Raw genomic sequence first — 12,685 nt, forward strand, 5'->3', positions numbered from 1 at the left:
AGCGGGGATATCCTTTAACAAGGATTCTGTTTGTTTGCTTTCCGAAGATGAAACTGATTTTATTTGCTGATAACACAGCAATTAATCAAAAACTGGTCATCAGCTTATAAAATTAACTTTCCCATTCGCGGCCCGAGTTATTTTTCCCCCTTTCAACCAATTATTTGATACTGCCCCTTTAAAAAAGCTCCAAATGTTTCAAGTATTTCAATTAAATAGAGTCTGGACAGTTTTTTGTGAGTGTGTGAAGTATTTCCAATCCTAATATTCACGGGTTGAAGCCGATCAGAGAAGTAGCAGGGAAATCATTGGTATGATCCTTCATGGCGACCTCACCTTGGTAAATCCGTCGGGTTGATATTGTTTAAAATAAGACCCATCAGTGCTGTATCTCAGTGTGTACTCTTTAACCCACTGAGCAGCATCTTGGCGACCCTGAGTAGCAATTCTTGTAACTTGTGTCTCAACTCCAAAGTCAACTTGAAGCCACTGACGATGGTCTTGGGACTTTGGAATCCAGGCTCCGTTGCGACCACTTTGTGGATGGAAGTGCAACCTGGAATTTTCGGGTCCATAATATGAATTCAGCTGTGATGAGGCCGATATGGCTGAATTCGGCAGTTTTCCGTTTTGCATTCCCAGTTGCATTTGGCACGGGGGCACTTGAGGGAGAGGGAATCCTTTGAAGCAAACGACAGTTATAAATATGGGTTTTGCTCACTCGTTGAAAAACAGTTTTGAGACAGTTTTAAGAGAAGCCATTCTTAGTCCAAACTGTCAAAGAGAGGATCAGTCAAGGATACAAAAAAACTTCTACCATTTGTTGGAGGACAAGAACTGACGAGCAATCAATTGATCACAAGGATTAACCTGTGTACTTTTTACACCCCCTTATGTCTGATTTTTGAAATATATTAACACCGTGTAAAATAATTAATTTCGTTCCTATATATTTGAGAACGTTTCAGACGCAGCGCTTGTCCACTGCGTCCAACGCAGTATTCAGGTGAACGTTCGATGTTTGAAAGAGCAGGGCCAAATTGAATTGATTTTAGAAGTTAATCTGTGTCAGCAACGCTTTTCACTGCAGAATTTAGACTTGGAAAAGCTATCAAATTCCACTGAATTAAATTCGGCGTTTGTGCCCCAGTCGTACTGAGCCCAATTCAGCTTGATACTACAGTACCAAGGCGTTTGACACAGTGTCAACTGATTTATATACAGAAAAGGATAAATATCATCTACTTACCGTCGGTACATCCAAAGAGCTCGAATCGCATTGCCATATAACTCTGATACGCTTGAGGGTGGATTCGCAAATAACGTGCGACGATGGGTGGGTTTAGGATGTTTCCCACAATTGTGTTACTGTCTGTATTTCCAGGAAGAATCTTGCAAGATGAGACAGGCAATTGGTTAGGAAAGGAATCGTATTCAGGTCACGGGCACCCCACATGGATTCTCTTCCCTCCCCTCAATGTTGAGTCAAAAAGAGTTTGGTTTTGCGCGTTATTGTTATCAATATTGGGGGACGGAGTAGGGGAAAGTGTTACAATTAAACGGGTTGTAGCTCGTCGAGGGGTTACCCCAGTACTACGTACTTAATATTTTTTTAATAGCATAGCCAAAACTCGTAACGTGATTCTTCCACTGCTTCTAGAGAAAGTTCATTAAGGGACTGTGCAATAATTATCAGGAGGGGGGGGGGGGGGGGGGGCTGAAAAACTAGAGTTATCTAGCAAAAACTTAGACAGTACCCCCCCCTCCAAAACTAAAAAATTAGTTCTAAGCCCCCCTCTGTTATGTTAAAAATAACGTCGCACCCCCCCCCCCCCCCCACCACCACCAACACACACACACACGCACTCACTCCTCGCCGCCACCATTACCATAGATGCCTTTAAGTGCATACCTTTTATATTGTCATGCTACTGTAAGCGTACGCTTACTTGTTGGATGTCTTCGTCTGGAACAAATAATACCTCATATGTGTGTTGAACAAAGCCATCCGTTTCGGAGTCATCTGAATCCAACTCAGAGTTGTTTTCGGAAGTGCTTGTGTGAGAATCAGAGTCGCATTCGGAATCACTGGATAGGAGTTCTGTGTCACTGTCATTGGCACTAATTCTTTCGTTGTTTCGTGTTCCAGTTTGCGAGAAATCAAGAGCACGTGCTACCAGCACGGCTTTGCTTCCAGATACAGGAAGATTGTTCTGCTTAAGATAGATCTTAATTTGTCTTGCTGTGAGGGATTTGACTTCATCTTCTTCTTTCCAGTTAATGTCTGGAAGGGTATTGCGCTCAGCTTCCCTTTTTTTAGCTTTCAATGCAATAAACTCACGGTGTTGAACAAAACGTTTGAGAGTGATATTGATCGCTTGATTGAAGATTTAGACAAAGCATTTGCTAAGTACCGGGGTGCTTACCATATTGGCTCAAAATCCAAAACTTCTGAAGCCAGAAAGAGAAAGGAGCAGAGAAAAAAATCAAAGAACAGGAGATTGAACGCTTCAAATAACAGACGAAAAGGGCTTGCATTATATTTAGATCCTTGGGAGGAGAGCCTGTTGAACTTTGTTATGAGCCAGAGATGTATGGAATTCAGCAAATCGATTCAGTCGATGAAGAAACATTACTTTTATTCACATCAAAAACCGACAAAGCTTGTCTACGAGATCTGTTTGATTCCCATTGTTTTACGGGGGATGCTAAAAAACAAGTGCATGATTTTTGCTTTACATAGGGTCAGCTTAATTAAATAGAAGAAGGGTTAAAATTAATCAGTTATCTTTTCATTTTGATGGAATTTTTTCAATAATCGTTTAACAGCTGTTCGTATTGATATTTGTTACAGTCTATCATGAGGCCTGTATTGAGAATCTTTAATTGCGTTTAAGTTTATTTACATTTCGAATAAAACTTAAGGCCCCCCCTCTGTCAAATGAGTGATTTTACTTTGACCCCCCCTATCTTGGCAGCAATTTTAGGTAATGCCCCCCCCTCTGGTTTTTCAGCCCCCCCCCCCCCCCCCCGCTTCTGATAATTATTGCACAGTCCCTAATGTTCAACATCAGATGTTGCATCCGATTAGGCCATTTTGGGGCCTTTCCAATGCCTTGAAGCGAGTATCAAGTGAATCAAGCTTTGTGTTAGATGTTTGGATTTGGGTGCATATGACGTTGAATTCAATTGGGCGTCAAGGACCACTGGGGACGAGGCTGAATATCAATATCTTACCAACAGTATTTTTTCCGGCAGTAAAGCGTCCGAAACCTACGCCTACCTCTAATCACGAACGGAATTCAAACAGATGATTAACTTTGCAGTGTTTTTTGCACATACTTCGATAACGAACCAACCTGACGGCCAGATAGGTTTTTTTTTTCTTCATTTAACCACAGTGAAGTACAATTAATACCTGTAAGGTAAATATGACTCACAGTATTTCCTTTTACAAAGTATTTTACCTGTTTATTGTTGTAAAGAAGGAACGGGCCTCCCTCCACGCTGTAGGTAAGAGAATAGCTTTTGGTCCACTGGCTTGCATCTTGACGCCCTTGAGTTGCAATTCGTGTTATCTTGGTAATTTTTCCCAGATCGACTCCAATCCATTGCCCGAGATCTTGGTATTTAGGAATCCATGCTCCAGCGTAACTTCCTGATTTTATTTGATCGAGTCTTGCACGCTCTGGTCCGTAGTACTGATTGAGGCTGCTTGAAGCGGTTATTGCGCTGTTGGGTATCTTTCCACTTTTCATTCCTAGTTCCGACTGGCATTCAAGTTTTGGTGGCACAAATCCTGAGTGTTTTATGCAAAGACCACAGATGAATATGTTTAGTAGAACATCAATTAACTGTTTCCTTCAAACTAAAATTTGCCGTTATTCTGCAAACAACACTAACAAATTGAACTTTTAACATCTGAAGAGAAAATTCTATCAAATGATCTGTCAAGCCTATTTTTAGAAAATAAACACGTCGACTGTAGCGGGCAGTTCAAAGGCAGTTAATTTTTTTGCTTTTCGACAACCGCGTATACAAAGAATTAATTAGGCATTCCCAAAATCCCACTTACCAGTCATGTGTTTTTATTGTTTGATTAATTGATTGATTTTTTTTATTTTATTATTATTATTATTGTTATTATTATTATTATTATTATTATTATTATTATTATTATTATTATTATTATTATTATTATTATTATTATTATTATTACTATTATCATTTATTTTGTCCTGTTATTGCTGATCAATTGAACTCAGGTAAAGTAAACCTTGCCATTGAGAAAACAATGGATGGTGTCCTTACCATCCCTGCAGCCGTAGAACTCAACTCTCATGGAGATGTGTGACTGCCATGTTTCCGGGTGGACACGAATGTAGCGAACTATAACTGGATCTTTCAGGTCGTGACTCACAGGTGTATATCGGTCGTTATTTCCTGAAAATACCTGAAAATTATTTTAAAAGTATTAACATACCTGAAAATTATTTTAAAAGTATTAACATAAAGTATGGAGGACATTTTCACCGAGAGTCACCTCTCTTAGTCACACGTGTTTGCCCTCGATTTTCTACCCGATGCAATCAAAACAATCTGCCACTTCCTTAAAACAAAGTAGGGGCATTGGTTTCGCGAGAGAAAAGTAAGCAAAATGGATGTCAGAGGCTTTTATACCGTTAAAAATTTAAGTAAGACCCCTCCAAAAAAGGAACCTTTCCAAAACTTAAACGCAAAGGTCTCTCCGCTACTTAATACTGTGAAATATATATGACCCAGATAGATCTAAGGGTAACATTTCTGGGTCCTCTAAAGAGAGGAACACTTATATAGGGCGTTTATCGTAGTTTTCAAGCTCATAAAATGGCTGCTTCCAGCTACTAAAAGCATCACGTTACTTGTTAAACATATCAGTTTTAATGGGATCGCACTTTTAGTTACTACTCTGTTGATTTTTGTTGGTATTTGTTTGATGACCGTCTACTTGTTTTGAATTTGGTTCAACGTCCTCAAGATTAGATCCTAACTATAAAATAAATCCCAAATTATAATAAAAAGATATATGGTAAATTTTAAGCTCTGGTACAAAGTATGAATGATGAGGCATTCAAAATGTCAAGAGCTTGAACAACCCTAATTCCTTGATGGGAAATAACCCTTTAAACCTTCGCCCACTCAGGATGGATGCTCTAACTAGTGAATTCCAATTGTAATTAACTGAATGAGACAATTCCACAGTTCAGTGGCCATGGAATATTTGCCATTATTAAATCTGGTTCTTCTTGCTAAGAGAAACCAGTTTCTAATTGTTTAAAATAACTGTTTTTTTTTTTTTTTTTATAAAACAATTATGCCACTCGCGCGCATTGGATATGAGATGATTAAAGCCAACTCGGCACTTCGCGCTTCGTTGGCTATCTATCATCTCATATCCAACGCGCGCTAGTGTAATAATTGTTAATTATGCCAAGCCATGCAGAGAAATAACGCTCACTCAATCGCCTTCACAAAAACTGTATGGAAACACCCTAACTTACTTTTTTGGAACCAGCCTCCTTATAGTCTTTGAAAAACACGGGATCGTAGCCATATGAGAGGCTGAAACTCTTCACCCACTGATCTGCATCCGATCTTCCTTGAATGGCTACTCGAGACACTTTCGTCCAGTCACCAAAGTTCACTTGAAGGTATTGATACACGTTATTTGTTCTGGCCGCCCACGCCCCAATTCTTCCTGATCGATACAGGAAGTGCAATCTCCCATTAATGGCTTGATGTTGAGAGTTGTACTCAGTTGAGGCTGATATTGCAGAATCTGGAATTTTTCCATTTTGCATTCCAAGTGCTTCTAAGCACACTGGCGGCTTCGGCTTTGTGAAACCTATTAAAATTCAAGTACAAATCACAGTTTTGGAAGTGCAGTTATCAAGTAAATAAGCTTGTATAGAAGCCTGTCACATGAGGTGATCTACTAAATGATTGTCAGGGGGTTATCCTTGTTGTGTACGTTTAACGTAAAGAGTATATCATAACAACACATGCAGTAAACACGCTAAATCCAGGCCATGATATTTCGCTGTATGCCTAATGCGGCGCAAAATTGCATAGTCGTATATTTTTTACAAGACAATCGAACCCCAGTTTAAGTTTAACAAACTCGAAAAAGCAAAATGACAAGCGAACAGAGAATCATCCAGTTGAAATAATAAAGCTTCTCAGAACTCATTTTAAAAGAGCTGGGTATACTGGTCTCCCATAGCATCCATTCCTTTTTTCTTTCTTTCTTTCTTTCTTTCTTTCTTTCTTTCTTTCTTTCTTTCTTTCTTTCTTTCTTTCTTTCTTTCTTTCTTTCTTTCTTTATTTCTTTCTTTCTTTCTTTCTTTCTTTCTTTCTTTCTTTCTTTCTTTCTTTCTTTCTTTCTTTATTTCTTTCTTTCTTTCTTTCTTTCTTTCTTTCTTTCTTTCTTTCTTTCTTTCTTTCTTTCTTTCTTTCTTTCTTTCTTTCTTTCTTTCTTTCTTTCTTTCTTTCTTTCTTTCTTTTTCTTTTTTTTAACCAAAACAGTATCTTCGGGGCATGCTTGCATTTTCCTGCATTTTCACACTGTAGCTCCGGCTTGGCTTTTTTCACCATCTCAATTGAATCTATAACGGTTGTATTTACTTTGTAATAGTATCTTTTTTGTATGTGATACATCAATAAAACATAAGCTAACAAATTGAAATTTTTTCAAACAGTCTTGTTTTTTTCGGCTGAACCCTGCGTTGTTCAATTGCTTTAAAGTTTAGTAGCTTTTTTTTTTGTTTGGTTCTTTGTTTTTTTCCTTTTTCAGTGGCTTTATTTTCAGCAGATTTGTCTGTAAAAGCGAACAGGGACCAGGGAAAGATTCACGAAACTCTCCCAAGTTAAGATGCATCTAAAGTATTGTTTCTCAACAAAAGCATATCACGGTTGGAATAACAACAGATTATACTTCAGGATACATCTAAAGTTAGAAAGGCTTCGTGAATCTGGCCCTTTGAACAATAATTTTTAGACGCACGGCAGAGAAGGGACACAAAATACTACCTGCCGCTCTGGGCAAAATTTGTATAGCATTTCCAAAGGGGTTGAGGGGAAGAAATAACCTGGCGCAATTCTTACCCTCGGCGCAACCATAAAATTCAGCACGCATAGCTGGGTGACCTTTAGAAGTCTTGACACGGATTTGAATAAAGCGTGCAATAATTGCAGGGTTAATCGTATTACCAACGGGTTCGCTTCTGTCAAGAGTATTGCCAGTAAATACCTGAGTAGAAGACAAAAGTATTAGTAACTTTCAATACGTAAAGCATTACACTTGTTCATACAAATCCAACGACGTGTGAGTATCTTCATATGAAAACTGTTTTCCGTTCTTTCTTTATCAAAGACAACAAGGAGAACGATTACAAACACATTGAATATCTTGTACAAAATAAATTAAACAAATTCATATTAATTAAAAAAGAGGAGGAAAAACTGCAAACACTTTAAATCCTGGACGACGTTGTACTTGTAAGTATTCTGTTAGTCCTAAAATCTCGAAATTTCGAGAAAACGAATAGCGAAATATGGTACAGTTGGAGTTAAAAAGGGCGAAGTAAATTAACGATAATTTTTTTGAATGCGGGAAAAGGCCCCAAGGACTAGATAAACTGTTAAGTGAAACACCTAACATCTAACCAGCAGCACACAAAGGGGAAGTATCACGCAAATTTGATGTCATTTCAAAGCCCAAAAATGTTTCTCTCTCAACAGAAACATAAAATATTTGTCTAGTTTTGTTATAAATTATCACCCTAAAAAATAAAACAAATAAAAAATAAAATAAAACTATCGATTAGCGCCTCTGGTTAGAGACAGAATAGGTCGGAATGGATTGAAACTTGAAAAATGTTAGACTTACGTTTTTTAAGTTCTCGCATTTTTGTTTTCAAAATGCGCTAGAACAGAGGCATGAGTTGTCCTTTTCAAGAATTGAGTTGATCTCTTTCCTCTCGTTGTTCTAGAATTGTTTTGTAGATATGTGAAGGTCTTATTTCACCATTTGTAACCAAACAGGTCAAAAACCCCATGAGACTTCCCCTTTAAGTGATAATGAGAACTTCTGATATGCAAACAAAGAAACAATACTGGAGAATTAGGTACCATTAACAAAACCTACATAGATCAAGCTCTGGTAAGTTTCTGCTGAAATCGGAACTTAATTTACCGGGTACGCATATATAAGGACTTTGGGGAGCAGAAGAATTCTCAAACCTGTCCGTCTCCGTCCCCGTATGCAGTGAAAGAGCCTGCGTCCAAACTGTAGGCTAAAGTGTAGCTCGTGACCATCCAATCAGCATCGGATCTTCCTTGAGTAGCAACGGCTGTCACCTTGGTAACATTACCCAAATCAAATTGCATGAATTGCTTTGCATTATTGTATTGGGCAGCCCAGCCTCCTGCGTAGCTTCCCTCTTTAACAGTCCTTAGCCTGCCGCGATCTGGTCCCCAATATTGATTGTACATCGAAGACGCTACAATTGCAGTGCTTGGAATTTTACCACTTTCAATTCCCAGAGGATCTCTGCACTTTATTACTGGAGGCGTAAAACCTTTCAAATATAACACAGCTTTTATTAATTGCTAATTCGTTTCAGTTAAACTTAATTGAAATTCGATGTTTAGTAACAGGCACACATGAATAGACTCACAAGATTTACACAAAATAAGAGTACTTTCTTCGTACCCCAGCTTAATATTAATCTGGACTAGTACTCGGTTACTAAAAGTATGACGAAGCTAATCCTGAAGAAGAGACGCATGGCTTTTTATATATTTTATTTGAATTCGAGAGCATTGGAAGAAAAATTATTCAGAACCATTTGAAATGAGATGGGAGTGATAGTTGACTTATATGTAGTTGGCACACCTGACTGGAATGATAGATAATTGTGTGAGTGTTTTTCAACTTTCAAAACTGGCTGGCACTAAGCAATAAATCCCCGCAAAAGTTAACTTGAACTTGTGAGAAAAAAAATGTAATACACTTTACCTTGTCTGCAGCCGTAAAACTCTGCTCGTAACGCAATATATCCTTGCCACGTTTTGGGTTTGATACGAAGATAGCGAGTTATGATGGGACTTTTTAAAGTGTGAGACACCACTGTGTACTGATCGCTATTTCCAGTGAAGACCTTTTAACAAGAAAAATAAAAATACCAAAAAAACCATATTTAACCGATTTCTTTGATTTTGGGTGCCACATATAGAATGTTTGAAATGTATGAACAGTATTTCTTTCTTTTCTTTGGCGGATTTGGCAGGCAAAGATTATTGGCATAATGATTTAACTAATCAATTCTAGTAGGACCGTTTACTTTGCTGTTTTATAGTTGTTTTTGTTATTGTTGTTGTTGCCTTTAATAATGGTGTGTGGTAGTGGCTCCATAGCTGAATTTAGTGTCCTGACAACTTCAGTCTAGCGGTATTTCAACGATTTCTAACGTAGGTTGTATTTGCATAGAAGTTTAAGCCGACTAACCAGTCTATTTTATTGGTGCTCCTTTCAAAGTGAACAAGAGAGTAGAAATTCCCTACGAGTTGCATTATCATCCATCGAAGCTTTATTAATGTTAAATTATGGTACCCACTTATGCATCGGGGTGTATGACGACACTATCACAATTAGCTCGACCTCAACACACTGGCCATGTTAAATTTGAACTCTGTATTTGGAGCCTCATGCAAGGACTCTTATGAATGAATACATCCTCCTCTCTCCCCCTAAGCCATCAAATTCACTTTACCTTAACTGCGTCGTCTTCCTTATAGTCCACAAAGAACACACCATCGTTGCTGTAAGCAAGACTGTAGCTCTTCGTCCACCATCCACCATCTTGTCTACCTTGGGTCGCAACCTTCGTCACTTTTGTCCAGTCACCAAAGCTGACCTCAAAATACTGGAACTGATCATTCTTAGAAACCGCCCAAGAACCATATTTGCCTGATCCCGCCTGGAAATGTAATCGCCCATTTCTTGGACCCATTGAGTTAACATTGTATGAGGTGGACGCTCTTAAAGCTGAATCTGGTATCTGGTTGTTTTGCATGCCAAGCGGTGCTGCGCAGGTGGGTGGCTTTTGCGTGGTAAATCCTGCAACCGGAGTATATGAGACTGATTAACTTAAGCCAGTATCGCCCCCTGTTGTATCCGGTTTTAAATAAATTATTGTTCCTGCAGTCCGCTGTGGTCATTTATGACCATTTGTCGGATTTTGTAAGAGTCGGCGAAAGGTAACTTTTATGCAGACTTACAGATTAAAGAAATTTTTCAAATCATGTCGGTCTTCGTTGAACATTACAATCCCGGGCTGTCTCACTGGCTTTTATTCCATAAAACTGAATTTAATGGCACACTATCACCACGTGTATGTAAACATGTTCTAGTTATTTTGAGGTCCCTGTTGCAAAAGTCTCTTTTATTTTATGCATTCACCTTTCAAGCGCTAATTGCTAGCGTCATGTCATCAAAAGAAATGTAAAAAAAAAAAACTTTAGTTCCACACGATATACCTATTGCAAACAGGTTAAGTTTAGTATTCAAGCCCTCATCCGAGCCCTCGAATGGCTCTACACAAGAAAAAATACAATTTTAGTGAAAAGAATCCGTTTATCACTTACAGACCATGCTATGTTCCTTCATTTACCTTCTCTGCAGCCATACAATTCGACTCGCATTGCAATAAATCCCTGCCAAGTCTCGGGATGAACCTTGATGAAACGAGCGATGATTGCGGGATTCATAACATTACCTACTGGTGTGTTTCTGTCTCTGTTGCCTGGAAATACCTGTTTTAACGATAAAACACATTCGAGCAAGATAAACCTGAGTGTAATCTTTAATTTTACACTGAAGTAATTGCCAATGGTGCTGTGAATTTGGCAATGGGCTGGCCAGCGGTCGCGTCAGGGAAGCAAAAATGGTGGAATAATTAAATTGAAGACAATGAATGTAATACATTAGCAATCGGTTGGATTCATAGTACCCTTATGAACACAGAATTATTCTTAAATATGGTATAAATGTTAACTCGGAAGTGTTATAAACAAATGAGCTGTACTTGAACTAGCTTATCACTAGCATGGGACAACAGAAAGAAAAACTACATTTTTTACGAGATTTGAAATCATGACTATTTGTACACCGGCTGGATGTTCAGCATGGTCACTGGCTTACGGGAGGCTCTTGGAGCTTAACTACGTCGTGCATACCACTAGTATTAGTAAAGTGAAGAGCGTCACTAGTTCTAATAAACAGAGCAATAGTAAATAGGGGCTCCTTATATGTATTGAGTTATCTCGTTTGTCATGCTGAAATCCCATTGAGGGTTTTGCCATGGTATTACTCACAAATTTGAATTATTTTCAAAATTGGATTTTGTGCAGACTGTGTGTCGATATGTAATATAAGGTGGACTATTTTAATGTCGTTGTAACGCCTGCCCAGTATAATTTATAAGAAAAACACAGCATGCCTGTCGAATTTGCAAAGAATTGGATAAAACATTCCTCTGATTGCTTGGTTAGATTTTGCTTACAGCCTCTTCCAATTTTGGCAGTCCTCGGACTTTTTATGATCCAGTTACTTGAAAATTGTATATTTCATAGTTATATGAAGCATGCCAATTTTCCGACAACAAAGAGGAATCTCAATTCCCTGGTGAAGTAATGTTCCAAGCTCATGTCCTTCCGCACTGGTGTCGGATGCTCTCGGCCTCGGCTAAAACGCTGTAATATCATGTACAGGACTTCTTGGTTTAGGAAAATCGTACTTTTCTCTCGAAAGTCATTGAGCACCCCTTACTTAATATTATTTATTATTTGCAGTTGAATTAAACAAAATAAAATGATAAAAGCGGTCGCGAAAGAAACCTTCAAACAATCTTAAATACATTGTTAGATTTTACATTTCTCCAACACTGAAAATGTTGCACTGGTTGCCAGTGAAGTATCGTATTGACTTCAAGATATTGTTAATTACGTATAAGGCTATCCATGGACTCGCTCCAGCGTATCTTAGCGAACTTATCACCCTAAAGACAGTATCTAGATATAGTCTTAAGTCGTCCGGCGAAGTCCTCCTTCAACCGCCCAGAATCAAGACTCTGCGTACGCTGGGTGATCGTAGCTTTACCGTAGCCGCACCAGCGCTCTGGAACAGTTTACCGAACGCAGTTCGCTGCGCGCAAAGTGTTCAATCTTTTAAGGACAGGTTAAAAACTCACTTATTTCGTCAAGCCTTTGACCTTTATTGAGAATTGTATTTTAGCCATTGACCTTGCCATTGTAATTTTAAATTGTATTTATTTAAGATATCTTTATTGTAAAGCGCGCGAGAGCATCTGTTTATGATTCTGTTTATTATTATTATTATTATTATTAGATGCTATAATAAAGCAATCACAGATAAATTCCTATGATAAGCTTCCATCCTTTCATTTAGGAACATTAATTCCTTTAATTCATATCCTTTTTAAAAACTGTAGACTATATTGGACGTAGTCGAACAGCACATGGAAAGTAATGACTTTAGCTATAGCGAAAGCTATGAAAAGGTGTACATGTGCAAGGGAGTCGTGATGTGTTTGCTTTATAATAAGTTATAAGTTATAAATGTATA

At 38.2% G+C, this 12,685-nt stretch overlaps 1 protein-coding gene across 1 annotated transcript in view; it reads right to left on the reverse strand.

Annotated features, from left to right (window-relative positions):
- The window catches only part of LOC146479799 (uncharacterized), a 52,200-nt gene that overhangs the window by 15,448 nt on the left and 24,067 nt on the right, over positions 1 to 12,685 (reverse strand). Inside the window, exons 33-42 of the mRNA XM_085110650.1 lie at positions 10,713 to 10,854; positions 9,813 to 10,159; positions 9,059 to 9,200; positions 8,281 to 8,618; positions 7,144 to 7,288; positions 5,541 to 5,884; positions 4,312 to 4,453; positions 3,468 to 3,799; positions 1,250 to 1,391; positions 337 to 680 (exon numbers count right to left, since the gene is read on the reverse strand). Of these exons, the coding sequence (XP_084966776.1) occupies positions 337 to 680; positions 1,250 to 1,391; positions 3,468 to 3,799; positions 4,312 to 4,453; positions 5,541 to 5,884; positions 7,144 to 7,288; positions 8,281 to 8,618; positions 9,059 to 9,200; positions 9,813 to 10,159; positions 10,713 to 10,854 (2,418 nt within the window). The remainder of the gene's footprint in view (positions 1 to 336; positions 681 to 1,249; positions 1,392 to 3,467; positions 3,800 to 4,311; positions 4,454 to 5,540; positions 5,885 to 7,143; positions 7,289 to 8,280; positions 8,619 to 9,058; positions 9,201 to 9,812; positions 10,160 to 10,712; positions 10,855 to 12,685) is intronic.

This window comes from Pavona decussata, unplaced genomic scaffold, assembly GCF_977016875.1.
Source record: "Pavona decussata unplaced genomic scaffold, jaPavDecu1.1 SCAFFOLD_58, whole genome shotgun sequence".
Taxonomy (NCBI): Eukaryota; Metazoa; Cnidaria; class Anthozoa; order Scleractinia; family Agariciidae; genus Pavona; species Pavona decussata.